The 12258-nt window shown below is 48.8% G+C and overlaps 1 protein-coding gene across 1 annotated transcript in view; it reads right to left on the bottom strand.

Moving 5' to 3' along the window:
- Positions 1 to 7568: 7568 nt before the first annotated feature.
- Positions 7569 to 12258, bottom strand: part of AFF1 (AF4/FMR2 family member 1) — a 186100-nt gene continuing 181410 nt past the window's right edge. The window contains exon 21 of the mRNA XM_015414549.1: positions 7569 to 11141. Within this exon, the coding sequence (XP_015270035.1) occupies positions 11020 to 11141 (122 nt within the window). The 3' untranslated portion in view covers positions 7569 to 11019. The remainder of the gene's footprint in view (positions 11142 to 12258) is intronic.

Below are 12258 nucleotides of genomic sequence, written 5' to 3'. Positions count from 1 at the left end.
AGGCATGGCTGAAGGGAGGACACATCTGCCAACCCAACAGGTGGCAAAAAAAAAAAATCACACTGGAATCTGTGGCGGTTATATTTAAAACCTGTTTAGCATGTGCAGTGGGGATTCCCCCCCCAAAAAAAAAAAGTTACCACCACCCTCTTCAAGTCAGTGGAGAAGTTAAGAGAACACCTCAGTCAGACAGTGACTTTGTTCAGGTGCAGATCCTGACACCTTGCAGTTCGTGACAGGAGTCCAAGTGCCCTGAGAACAGGCCATGCACAGGGGAACGTGGACCCCTCCACCCGTAGCAGTTCACCTGCACACACCTTGCTTGCTTGCTTAGTGGTGGTGGTGGTGGTGCCGGTGTTCTGGAGTGCCACCATCAAGGACCTGACCTGGTCTAAGACTGTCTGAAAAGCACCTTGCTCTTGTCACACTGGCGAGAAGTCTTGTTAAAATATCCTTGGTTGTCCGTCTGAAAGAAAAAAAGCAATTGGATTTCCTTCAGACTAGAAGAAAAACACCCTTTAAAGCAAAATAACACTGTATGTACTAAAGGTGAGCCTGTGTGTTTTAATGTGGCCGGTCCTTGCCCCTTGCTCTTCTTCCTTGTCGGGAGCCATCTGGATGTCTTTGTGTGTGTGTGTGTGTCAGTTTGCCTCGTGCTTTGCACACGCAGCTGTGTTAGGTGAGAGTATAAATAGCTGTAGCATAAGAATAAGCATCCGGCCCTTGTCCTTGAGGCAAACGGAACCTGAAGTGGCAGCCGTTCACAAGGCAAGACCATGTTTTCTCTCTCACTGAAATACAATGAGGCAGTGTTGCCTGGAAAAGAGGGCCTTGGAAATGGCTTCAAATGCTGTTGCGGAAGAGGACTGTAGCCGGCGAGCTCTGAAGAGGACTATTGCGGGGGAGGCGAACCCAGCCGAACCTTTGTTCCCAAACCATTTTGCAGGGGTGGGTCTGGTGGGCAGCAAGGTCCTGGTATAAGAGTGTGTTTCTTAGAGAAACAGGTATGTAACGGTTCTCTGCATTCAGCACCATTGTGTGTGTGTGTAGTCTGATCACGAAGCACACCTCACTGCTTTTCAGTATTGCACTGCCATTTTGCAAACCTGTTTTTATATTAGTCTGTGGTATCCAGTGGACAAAATGCAGAATGAAGTGGTGATCTGTGTTGTACGAGAACTGTAGAACTTTGTATTAAAATGCATTTATTTATTGGCCTTGTGCATTTATTTCTCTTGGGCTGAAACCGTGTAGGAAAACCAAAGTGATGCATGTCTAACACGCTCTGTCAAGGGCTTGGGTACACCTGAGAACTTGTTCCAGGACTGGCATCAGCATCCCCAGAGGTGGGGTGTCCGCTGGGGCTCCTGGTAGGGCCTGTTGCTGCTAGCCTCTGCCCTCACACCTCCTCTGCCATCTGCCTGCGCCCTCTTTCCTCACTCGTTTGCTTGCAAGTGCTCCGCCTCCTGTGTTCCTGGCTAGCTGGGCTGCCAAACACTGCCAGGGAAAAGAGTGAGGATGGAAGATTTGTATTCACTTACCGTGAAGCTTCCTTCTCGGTGGTCCAGAGTGGGGCAGTCCTTGACTCCTTACTCCTGGGAAAGCACCTCCCCCTTCCGTAGGCAGGGCCGACAAACTTTGATCCCAGAGGAACCACTGCAAAACCTAAAGGACCGGACGTCGTGTCCATCAAGAGAGGGTGGGTAGGACTGCCCCACTCTGGACCACCGAGAAGGAAGCTTCACGGTAAGTGAATACAAATCTTCCATTCTCTGGTGGTCCAGGAGTTGGGCAATCCTTGACTCCTTACTCCTGGGACATAAAAAAGTAGTGCTCCCCCCGGGTGGGTCACACAACTTCCGGTGCCTACAGAGCCTGAAGGAGCACTCTAATGTCAAATGCTGCTTCTGCCGAGACTAGTTTGTCAATACTATAGTACTTTGTAAAGGAATGGACAAATTTCCATGTCACTTCTAGGGACGGCACGTCCTGCTCAGAAGGCAGGGCCGGTAAGACTGGGGATCAGAGGATAAGCCCCTCCCCACTGGGATCAAAGTTTGCCGGCCCTGCCTACAGAAGCGGGAGGTGCTTTCCCAGGAGTAAGGAGTCAAGGACTGCCCCACTCCTGGACCACCGGAGAATAGCGCCAGTCACAGCAGCAGCACTGCCATCTGCACACTCACCTCCCGGTCCTATTGAGGAACGGGCATGCCGGCGGCTACGGGCGAGGGGACATGGGCAGGCATGGGAAGGAGGCACAGGCAGGTGGGGATATGTGGGTGGGGGCAGGAAGGGAGGTGTCAGTAGGGGTTCTGGTGGTGGTGGGCACAGGAGGGGAGGACTCTTTGCCCAGGGCCCATCAAATCCTGGGGCTAGCCCTGACTCATTCACATCACCATCAGGTCGTGGTAGTCAGAATAGTCTGCAAGGTTTAACTAATCCAGCTTGTGTAGGAGGTGTGTACGTCCATTACTATTTAGCACGCATTAACAACATTCTGGAGCTGCGGTGGCTCAGGTGGTTAAGACGCTGAACTGCAGGCTGTGGAAGGTCGGTAGTTCAGCAGTTCGAGACCCGGGTGCTGCATGATGGAGTGAGCTCCCATCTCTAGTTCCAGCTCCTGCCAACCTAGCAGTTCAAAAGCAAGAAATTGCAAGTAGATAAATAGGAACCACTTCGGTGGGAAGGTAACAGTGTTCCGTGCGCCTTGGTGTTTAGTCATGTCGGCCACATGACCACGGAAACGTCTTTGGACAGCGCTGGCTCTTTGGCTTTGAAACGGAGATGAGCACCGCAACCCTAGAGTCAGACTCGACTGGCTTTCGAGCAGGGGAACCTTTACCTTAACAATATTCTATGCTTGAAATAGTGTGCTTAATACAGCTATTAGTGTGGTGCTGAACATGAATGGCACATACACTGTTATGTTCTGGGAGTGAATGTAAAACTGGCTACTTGGGGATTAATGTTGGGAAATCAGCTATTCCTTCATGTTCTCTAGGAACTGAAATGTGTCAGAGTTGTGCGAAAAGGGATGCATATTCCAAGGAGCACATTGCAGCAGGCAGTTATGGCAATGATCTTAAGAAAAAGGAAACCCAAGAGAGGGGGAGCAGTCTTGACTGTCTTTTCATGCCAAGTGTTGCATTTTTAAAACCTTTTTTCTCCCCTATACACGTGGGGGGTGGAGGGAGATCAAGGTACAGGGTCTGCTACTCAGGAAGCTAATTTATGGATACCTATATTCTTGCTTTTCCCCCGTATTGCTTTTTCAGCTCCTGGCAGGGCTGTAAGAGGAAAAATAACTTTCACTTTGAGGTGGGCGTTGCAAAAAAAAAATGCTGGCACAGGAGCTGAGCGTTGGTTCTGCAGTGGGACTCTTGATCATTTTTCATAAGAATGTAGAGTGCTGAACTGTTGACTTCTTTCCACAGCCTCCTACAGTTGCTGCCTGTGAGGGAAGAGCTGCAGTGCCAGAAGTCCCTGCTCTCCCACATGGGTGGCTTTGTGAAATTCAGTAAGGAAGGCGCGCTCCTGATCTCTGAGGGACTTAACCAACAGGCTGCCACCTGGTGGTGCGGATGGTGAATTTTAGCTGGTCTACTAGATCTAACATTGCATTTTCTGTTTTTTAAAAAACTGAGCACCCTTTTTTATGCTGAAAAGTACTTTACTTGTAAAACCGTGCCTCTCCCACAAGTGTGAGGATTGCAGCATGTGGACTTCTGTGGTACAGTTACCTGCAGATACAGTTTCAAAAAAATGGCCCCTTGCTGCAGTTCGTATTTTGATAGCTGACCTGTGGCATATTGCATCCTTGGGGCTCCCAAGTTAAAAATATCCAGTGCGGTACAAATAGTAAGGGTTTTTGTCTTCGCTGAGATGCTGCAAAGCGTGCTTTATTCTTTTGCATTCTCAGACTGTTGGGAACACAAGTCTAGCTTGCCGTGCAAGTATTTAACCCTCCTTACCAACACAGAATGGGGGATGGGGGAGATTGCATGACAAAGCAAGCTCAGAAGCATACACTGCGAATAGCCCTCCATCGATGAGGCCCTTCCTCTGGGCGAGATTTAACACACACACACATACACACTTCCTAAAGAGTATTGGATTTTTCTGCAATCCTCAGGGTTCTCCCAAGTTTGGTTTAAAAAATCTGGATGGTCCCAATTGGTGGATTTAAATATCTGCAGATAGGGGCCATGTTGAGAATCAGGTATGTTGCTAGCAAGCAGGGGCCAACAAGAACTTGCGAGGGGGGGGATCTCATTTCCACTTTCCATTCCCTGAAAGCTCCCACTTCCTTCTCTCCTTCCCAGCCACCCACCTTTATCTCTCCACCCCCGCCTTTAGCTTTCCTTCTTTCTCTCCCCTAGTGGCCTCTGCTCAGGAAAACTATGGCTGGGTTGGGCACTGTTGGCTGCCAGGCCCAAGGGGGCTCACTTGCATGGTGGGGAACCTGTGAGGGCTGGTGGGGAGGGAGGGGAGGCACCTCACTTTCTCCTGTATCCCTCCCCCACGTTATTTCCTCTTTGCCTTCTCCCGGGAGGCCCCATACCCTTCCCCTGCTTCCTTGGGTCCTTCCCATACCTCAACCAGTTTTGTCTTGCCCCACCATCTTCAGCTGTTTTTATTTCCCACCTTTCTCCAAAAAGGGAACCCAAAGCAGTGCACCTTGTTCTCACCTGCATTTTAATCCTCACAACAACCCTATGAGGTAGGTTAAATGGAGAATGTATGATTGGCCCGTGTTCACCCAGTCAGTTCCCACAGTGGAGTGGAGATCTGGATGTGGGTCCTCCAGGTCCTAGTGTGAAACCAACCACTGCACAATACTGGTTTTTATGGGAAGAGTTGCTCCTGAATAGTAAGGCATGCAAGTCTGGTGTTGTCCAGTAGCTGAGTGTCTGGCCTGGCCATGATGAGCCCTCCTTCAAAGGAAAGGGCCCCGCCCCCTCCTCCTGCTTTTACTGGCAGAATCCAGGGGTGGAAGACTGGCAGTGCTCTGTGGTTGCCTAGAAACAGCCACCAAGGGTATTTGGAGAGCCAGTTTGGTGTAGTGGTTAAGTGTGCGGACTCTAATCTGGGAGATCCGGGTTTGATTCCCCACTCCTCCACTTGCACCTGCTGATGTGACCTTGGGTCAGTCACAGGCTCTGGCACAGCTGTCCTTGAAAAAGAGCAGTTTGTGTCAGAGTTCTCTCAGCCCCACCCACCTCACAGGGTGTCTGTTGTGGGGAGGGGGAGGGAAAGGAGTTTGTCAGCCGCTCTGAGACTCCAAGTGAAGGGCGGGGTATAAATCCAATCTCTTCTTCATGTGTGTTATCTGAAAGCTACAGGTGCTGCAGCTACCATTTTGACAAGTTTTAAATTCCCCCAATAATTTTTTTTTAAGATTTCCGATTTTTCTTCAAACGAGTCTTTTTGCAGGTTTGTAGGAAGATCTGTCATTTCTGGCCATGACCCCAGTCTCTGGATTTAAAGTTTCCACAGATTTTTGCCATGTTGAGAATGAGATATAGTGATGTTACATTCCACCCTGTGCTTGCTGCACTTCATGCTCTCTTGGCCCTCCTGTTTGTTTTTCGAGCATCCTACAGAAAATGACTGCATAATGAGGACCCGCTCACACTGCCTGAATAAGTGGGTTCTTCTAATCCATAACACACTTTATCCAGGAATTAAAATCTGGTTAGTTTTGAAGGCACTGCAAGACTCCTGTTTTCCAGTAGAGGGAGCAGAAGAGCTGTGCCTGGCAATCTTCCCCATAAAACAGTCAAAAGGACACGGAAGCTGGCTCTGGTGAATCATCAGGGACTTGTAGCATGGGAGGCTGGTCTTGAATTCCCCACTCGGGCAGGCTTGAGACCTAGCCCAAGGCTACCCATTATCTGAGCTTTAATTAAAGAGTCCTTTGGCACCCTGGAGACTAATGAAGGTATTGAGCCATGAGCTTTCAGAGGCAGATGCATTGGAGAGCAGCTTGGAAGGTCTCAAAGGTGCTACAGGACTCTGCTGTTATTGCTGCAACGAAACACAGCTAGTCTTCTGGAATTTAAAACAGATGAAATCGGGGCTGGGGAAAAATCCTCTGTGCCTAGAAACCTGGAATATTCACCTGGTAGTGGGGCTGCCATTAAGAATTTAAAATAACACCACCACCACCACCACCTTGTTGAAGATAATAGCGCCCTACAATCAGTGCTGGAAACAGTAAAGTACTCTGTTGCAGGCTAGGGCAGTGGTAACCAGCTACTTAGTCAAGTCAAAACTGTCGCTGCCTGGGCCATGGAACTAGTCATACCACCTTTCTTAATCTGGTCCTTTCTTAATATTTGGTCCTTTATCCTGCCTCTTCTGCTTTGTTCTGGCTGCTTCAGAAACATCTGCATAGCATATGTATAATGCAGTTTCTTTGGCATGCAGAAAAGATCCTAGAGTTGGTAGTCTCACTCCTCCCAGGGTTTATGCTCAAGGTTTTTGGATATCAACACAGTTGTGTGTGTGTGTTTTAAGTTATACATACGTAGCTGCAGTGTTGCTTTCCCAGAAGACAGAAACAGGGTGGTGGTGTTTCAATGAAGTGAGATCTTTCCTCGCCAATATAGACTACAAACAGTGTTTAATCTTCAGCCTCTGTCCAGCAACTGGTAGAAATGAGACAATCCGGGAGAATCATCTAATGCACAACGTGATTACTTGTAAACTTGTAGATGGCTGCAGAAGGGTGTGACAAACTGCCCTCCAAAACCTAGTGCATCAAATTCAGATAGCTGGGAGATTAGGGGTTAATGCCTCACTGTAAAGCACAGTTTGACAGGCTGCTGTTCCGTGATGAAGTACTTTTATGTGGCCTGCTGCTGTGCCACGTAGGCTGGGAAACAGAATGATCAAGGTCCCGATGAGCCACCGTTCAAAGCTGGCAAACTATGCTTGGCAGGTGTCAAGGTATGTAGACCTGCTCCAAACGTTTCAGGAAGGCCTTTTTCTTGGTCACCTGTATTGGTGGACAGTTGTCGTATTTGAGAAGCAAGCTTCAAAATGGCAAGGAACCCTTAATCGAGAAGCTGGATTTGCTCGTGCCAAAAGCCTGCCACCCAGTCACCACCACCCGAGATCCCCTAACACCACAGTAGGTATGAGGAGTCTCTCTTGAGATCAAAACAGAAGCTCCACTTAAAATATTTCTGGACCAACGTTCAAGGAAGAGGCCATTTCAATTAATATTTATTTTATTACCCCACATGAATTAAACAAATCAGCCTTGGAAATACCACCAATACACGGGGCAGAAAAAAAAAGTTATTTACAAGATGGAGACACAACACCCCATAATAAATTTAAATGTACAGAGTTGATAAAGTAACCATGGACAGGAGGGGAAGGGGCGGGAGGAAAGACACTGCTCTTTAGAAATAATAAATCATCTAACTTTCAGTCCGCGTCTCCAGTGTCAATGGAACTTGCAAATTATTAAATAATGGCATCTTAGACATATAGAACATTTGACAATTTAAATACATTAATTATAATTCTAAATACATATCATTTGGGAAGGAAGGCTGCTTCAAGCCTGCAGTTCCATTGACCTGTGTTTAAAATGGCAAAAATTCTTTCATTTCATGCTCCTTACATGGAGGGCTTGGCCCCGACGCCTGGTTGAAATCAATGGAAGTTCCACCAGCATCTAGAATGGGGATAAAATGGCATTTCTTGTGATCACTTCGCTTTCTTTAAAAAAATAATAATAATCCAGAGTTTCTCTCGATCAGACTGGCTGCTGCCTTGAAATTGCATACAAAATATTTATTTTAAAAAAAAGAAGCACAGGATATAAAGTGGAAAAGCAGGCATCTCTGACTGAGAGGATTCATTTTAACTTCCGTGAAAATTAAGGAGGCTGCGTGGCTTCCCTTTGCCCCCTCCTGGACTAAACCAAATTGGAATATGTGTGTATATATATATATATATATTTTAAAGGAGGCAAACAACCATGTGCTCTGCTTTTTCCGTCAGAACATTCTCCTCACACCCCACAGTCCTGAAAAAACAGCAGCATCAGAATGCTCAACGGGATTTCCTCTCAGCTTCAGAGGTTGCTATCAGAATGGAACTCTTGATTAAGGGGGGAGGGGCCTGTGGCCGGGTGGGCAAGAGGAGCCGTAACTGATTGGTGCCATCCCTAGAATAAAGTGCTTCGTAAGCAGGTTAAGGCGGGTCCCTTGACACCTGGGGGGGGTTCTGCATCCGAGGGGAGGCTACTCGAGAGAGCAGCAGCACCTGGCTAATGCTGGTGGCCCCCCTCGGGGAGAAGAAAGCCAGAGGGTCGGTCCTGAGGTACATTGGGTGGGATGGGAGGGGAACATGGTTTTCAAAGGAGGGACCAAGTGAGGTTTTTTTTAGTGTTAGCAAGCCAGGAGCTATAAGACTCGAGAGGGGTTCTAAGGCAGGTTATCATCCTAGGATTTCCCGGGAGAAACCATCTTGCTCTTCCCAACTTGTGCTGTTGCACTGTGACCTTCACAAGAGAAGGCAAATGCCGGTCTGGGTGCATGTCAGATCTGGCAAGCTCTTCCCTCTGCTGAAGACACACGCATGAGAGGGGCATGATTTTCTTTAAAAAGGGATTTCCAGCTGGAAGTCGCGTACTTGAAGGTGGACTGAGACACTTGGCAGAGGCCAGGGCCCAGAGGATCCGGGCTCTCCCAAAGAGCTGCTAAGAAGCAGGAAAATGCTGTGATTTTAAAGTGTCAAACAGGAAGACCTTCACCCTTCCCAAAGATCTGCAATTCCAGCTGCATCACAGCATGTAGATAAAAGAGATAAAAGCGCGATCTTTGCCCACCTGCCCCTTCAAATCATGCCCGTTCCCCACCATTTCACAGCTGTCCAAGTTTTGGGTCTCCACCAAGTTCCTAGTTCCACCCTAAGGGAACATTATATAAAAAAGAGGGAGGAAAAATATATTAGAATTACTTCCAGTGGTCAAAGTGGCTTATCCCTGAATCAACTAAGGCTTAATTCTCTCCAGACAGTCTGAGATCGGCTACCCCAGGCCTGCCTTTTTTGCACTGAAAAATTCCCCAGAGATCTGAATTGGAAACACGTTCCCATGCAGAAGTCTCTCTTGGAACGCCAAGGGTGCGTTTTTCAGCCATCCCTGCAAAGTACGCTGTTATGTCCTTCCGTACAGGAATACTGCTCTCAGCTTGCACACTGAGAGAGCTCTATTTTTGTGGGACAAATATATAAGAAACAACTGCCTCCGTAACACTTTGACAATAACTAAAAAATAAAATAAAATACACAAATGATTTTGTTGGAAGATATTCCCAATGGTCTGTCTTCAAGGTTGAGACAGAAGCAAACGGGAGCGTTAAGGCACACTGTTTGAGAGGCGAGCGGGGAGAATGAAGGGCCTTGAGCACGTATCAGACAGTGGGGGAGAGGGGGAAGTGGGAAGTCCCTGAAGGGGTTCTCCTCTACTAGGATTTTTCACATGCGTCACTTGCGAATGCACAAGGATCCTTGGCTTGACAAGTCTTAAGACAACTGCTGTTTACTTTCCTTATAAGGAGCCTGGGGTCAAATGAATTACTCTGTTATGTAAAGGCAATCCCTTACGGAGAGCGGAAAGAGGTCGCCAGTGCCAAAACTTGTGGTCGGGGGTACTACTTTGGGGGGGGGCATAAATGGAACTTGTGCTTCAACAGCTGAAGGCAACCATTTGAACCTGTGGCTTCAGAGAAGATGGAGCAAGGCGGTGTACGGCAAAGTTCCTCCCAGTTTAAGCATCCAAAGGGGAACATTTTAAGCGTCACACTGCCAAAATGCCTTCCTGACCGACCCACCTCCGATATCGACAGTCAAGCATCCCTCACAGACGGCTCCCTGTGCAAAAGCTTCTACATTCCCTCGACTGTGCCTGCTTCGTAAGACCTCTTTCTGGGAGCCCACAGTAGGAACTAGGGGGAATCCCAGGCCGTGTTTCCGAAAGAGAAACTATCTAGCAGTGAAGTCCAGCCACTTCAAGCTGTTCCAGTTCAATTCATTAGTGCAGTATTGCTCAACAAAACTGGGAAGGGGGTGAGAGCCAGCTCACTCCCGGCCCTGCTCATGCCATTCGGTGGGGCGGAAATCACATCTAGCATCAGTCTAGCCGCACTGGTTTCTGGTGAGGCAGTCCCGGGCCTGGGTTCGCTCATAAAATGGCCTGCCACATCATCAGACAACACGGCAGCCAAGACAGTCGAGGCAGAAAGGGAAGAAGCCAGGCTGGGAGGAGGGTGAGCTAGAGAACCAAGGAACGGAGGTATCAGTGCAACGGATGGGTATGAAGGGCAAACGGGACCACGAAAGGGAGCGATGCCATTTCGCATTTGCACAAACCATGGAGGGGGGGGCTTGTCAGGGAGCCCCCTCCTCCACCCACCTCGCCCTCCAGGAACAAAGTCACATGCTACAGATTTTGCATTTCTGGTTTGCACTTTTAAAAACTGGGAAAGGGCGAGGGGGGGGGGAAGGGGGGGATTTGAATCACCCGCTGGGCCCTTGGGCATCGCTGCATCTTTTTGTGGTCTTGCAGACGTTTCTTTTTTTTGGGGGGGGTTCCTTTCTCTCTGGCACTTCGTCATGCTTGATGAATTATTCTGTCGGGTGCTGTTGTTGTTTTGTCCTGCTGGTTATTCATTTATAGAAATGTTTATAGACCATTGACACGTTGAACCATGGGGGGGGGGACAAAAAAAAGGACAAAAGAAAAAAAGAACATTGCACTTTGTCCTTTGAAAGAAAGCAAGGCGGGCGCCCTCCGCGCTGGAGGCCTCTTCTCCACTCCCTGTCTTCCAGGTGGCCCCCTGGGCATCGCTGAGAGTCCTTGAAAGTTTTCCAGTGTCACCAAGATCCCTTCCGTCACGCCACCCTCTGGGTGTTTCAGTTTTGTGTCCGACGAGGCCGTTTCGGAGGCTTCCAAAGTGCAAACGAGTCCAAGGCTGGGTCCCCGCCTTGAAGCACCTGTTAAGGTGTATTTGGTTCCAGTTTCAGCCACTGCAAACCCTGACGGGTGTAGGGTACCAGTTCCGTCATACTGCTGTTCAAGGAGAGAGCGCAGGCGGTGGCATTCAGCTCTGAAAAAAACTCTAAGGGGGGGAGAGAGAGAGAGAGAGAGAGATGAAAAAAAAGAATCACATTTGGCTCCTGACAGTGGGCCGGTTCATACCAAGCCACTGAGCAAAGTTTATTTATTAAGATACTGTCATCCCCACCTTGCCTTCTGGGTCAAGTTTGCAGCCTGCCTTCGGTCTCAAAAGCCTTCCTCCAAATCAAGAGGCTCTTCAATTGGAGAAAAAGCTGCTTAATTTGGATTGAGTTCCTTAGGCTGGAGGAAAGGCACTCGTAGGACGGTTACGTTACACAGAACGGCACAAGGCACAGCTTAACACAGGCTAAGGCCACCTTCTCAGCCCGAACACCCAAAAAATATGTGCCTGTGAAGAGGCTGGTGCGCCGACCCGCAGGAGGGGAGAGGGAAGGGCTGCCACTTTGCTGGGTGCATGGAGAGCAAGCGTGGCCCCAGTGTCAGTACCACAAGACCTTCCTTCCATCCCCCGGGGCAGATGATACCTGCCTCAACCCACCACTTGCAGAAGCAGATTTAAGCTAAGTAAGAACATTCTAATTTGAATAACGTAAGCTGGTTATAAAATCCGGAGCCTGGAGGCTCTGAGGCACACTGACAGATGAGGATCTTCTCCATTCCCTTACAGCGCCAACCTAAGCAAGACCTGCCCCCCTTCTACACCAAACTGAGAGCCAGTCTGGTGTAGTGGTTAAGTGTGCGGACTCTAATCTGGGAGAACCGGGTTTGATTCCCCACTCCTCCACTTGCACCTGCTGAGGTGACCTTGGGTCAGTCACAAGCTCTGGCACAGCTGTCCTTGGAAAAGAGCAGTTTGTGTCAGAGCTCTCTCAGCCCCACCCACCTCACAGGGTGTCTGTTGTGGGGAAGGGAAGGGAAAGGAGTTTGTAAGCCGCTCTGAGACTCCAAGTGAAGAGCGGGGTATAAATCCAATCTCTTCTTCTTCTTCTTCTAACTCCACTGATGACAAAGAATTTGGAAGGGGTTAACTCTGCTTAGGACGGCACTGTTAATGTTGAGATCTAGACCGATGCCTGAGGAAGCCCCCACTCACACGGATACAGCAGGATTCCCCCCCCACACACACACACACACTCTGGAACCCCACGGATGGGCAA

The sequence above is a fragment of the Gekko japonicus genome, unplaced genomic scaffold, assembly GCF_001447785.1.
Source record: "Gekko japonicus isolate JY-2015 unplaced genomic scaffold, Gekko_japonicus_V1.1 scaffold545, whole genome shotgun sequence".
In the NCBI taxonomy this organism is placed as follows: Eukaryota; Metazoa; Chordata; class Lepidosauria; order Squamata; family Gekkonidae; genus Gekko; species Gekko japonicus.
The sequence above is the reverse complement of the archived record's forward strand: the minus strand, read 5'-3'. Positions and strand labels throughout refer to the sequence as shown.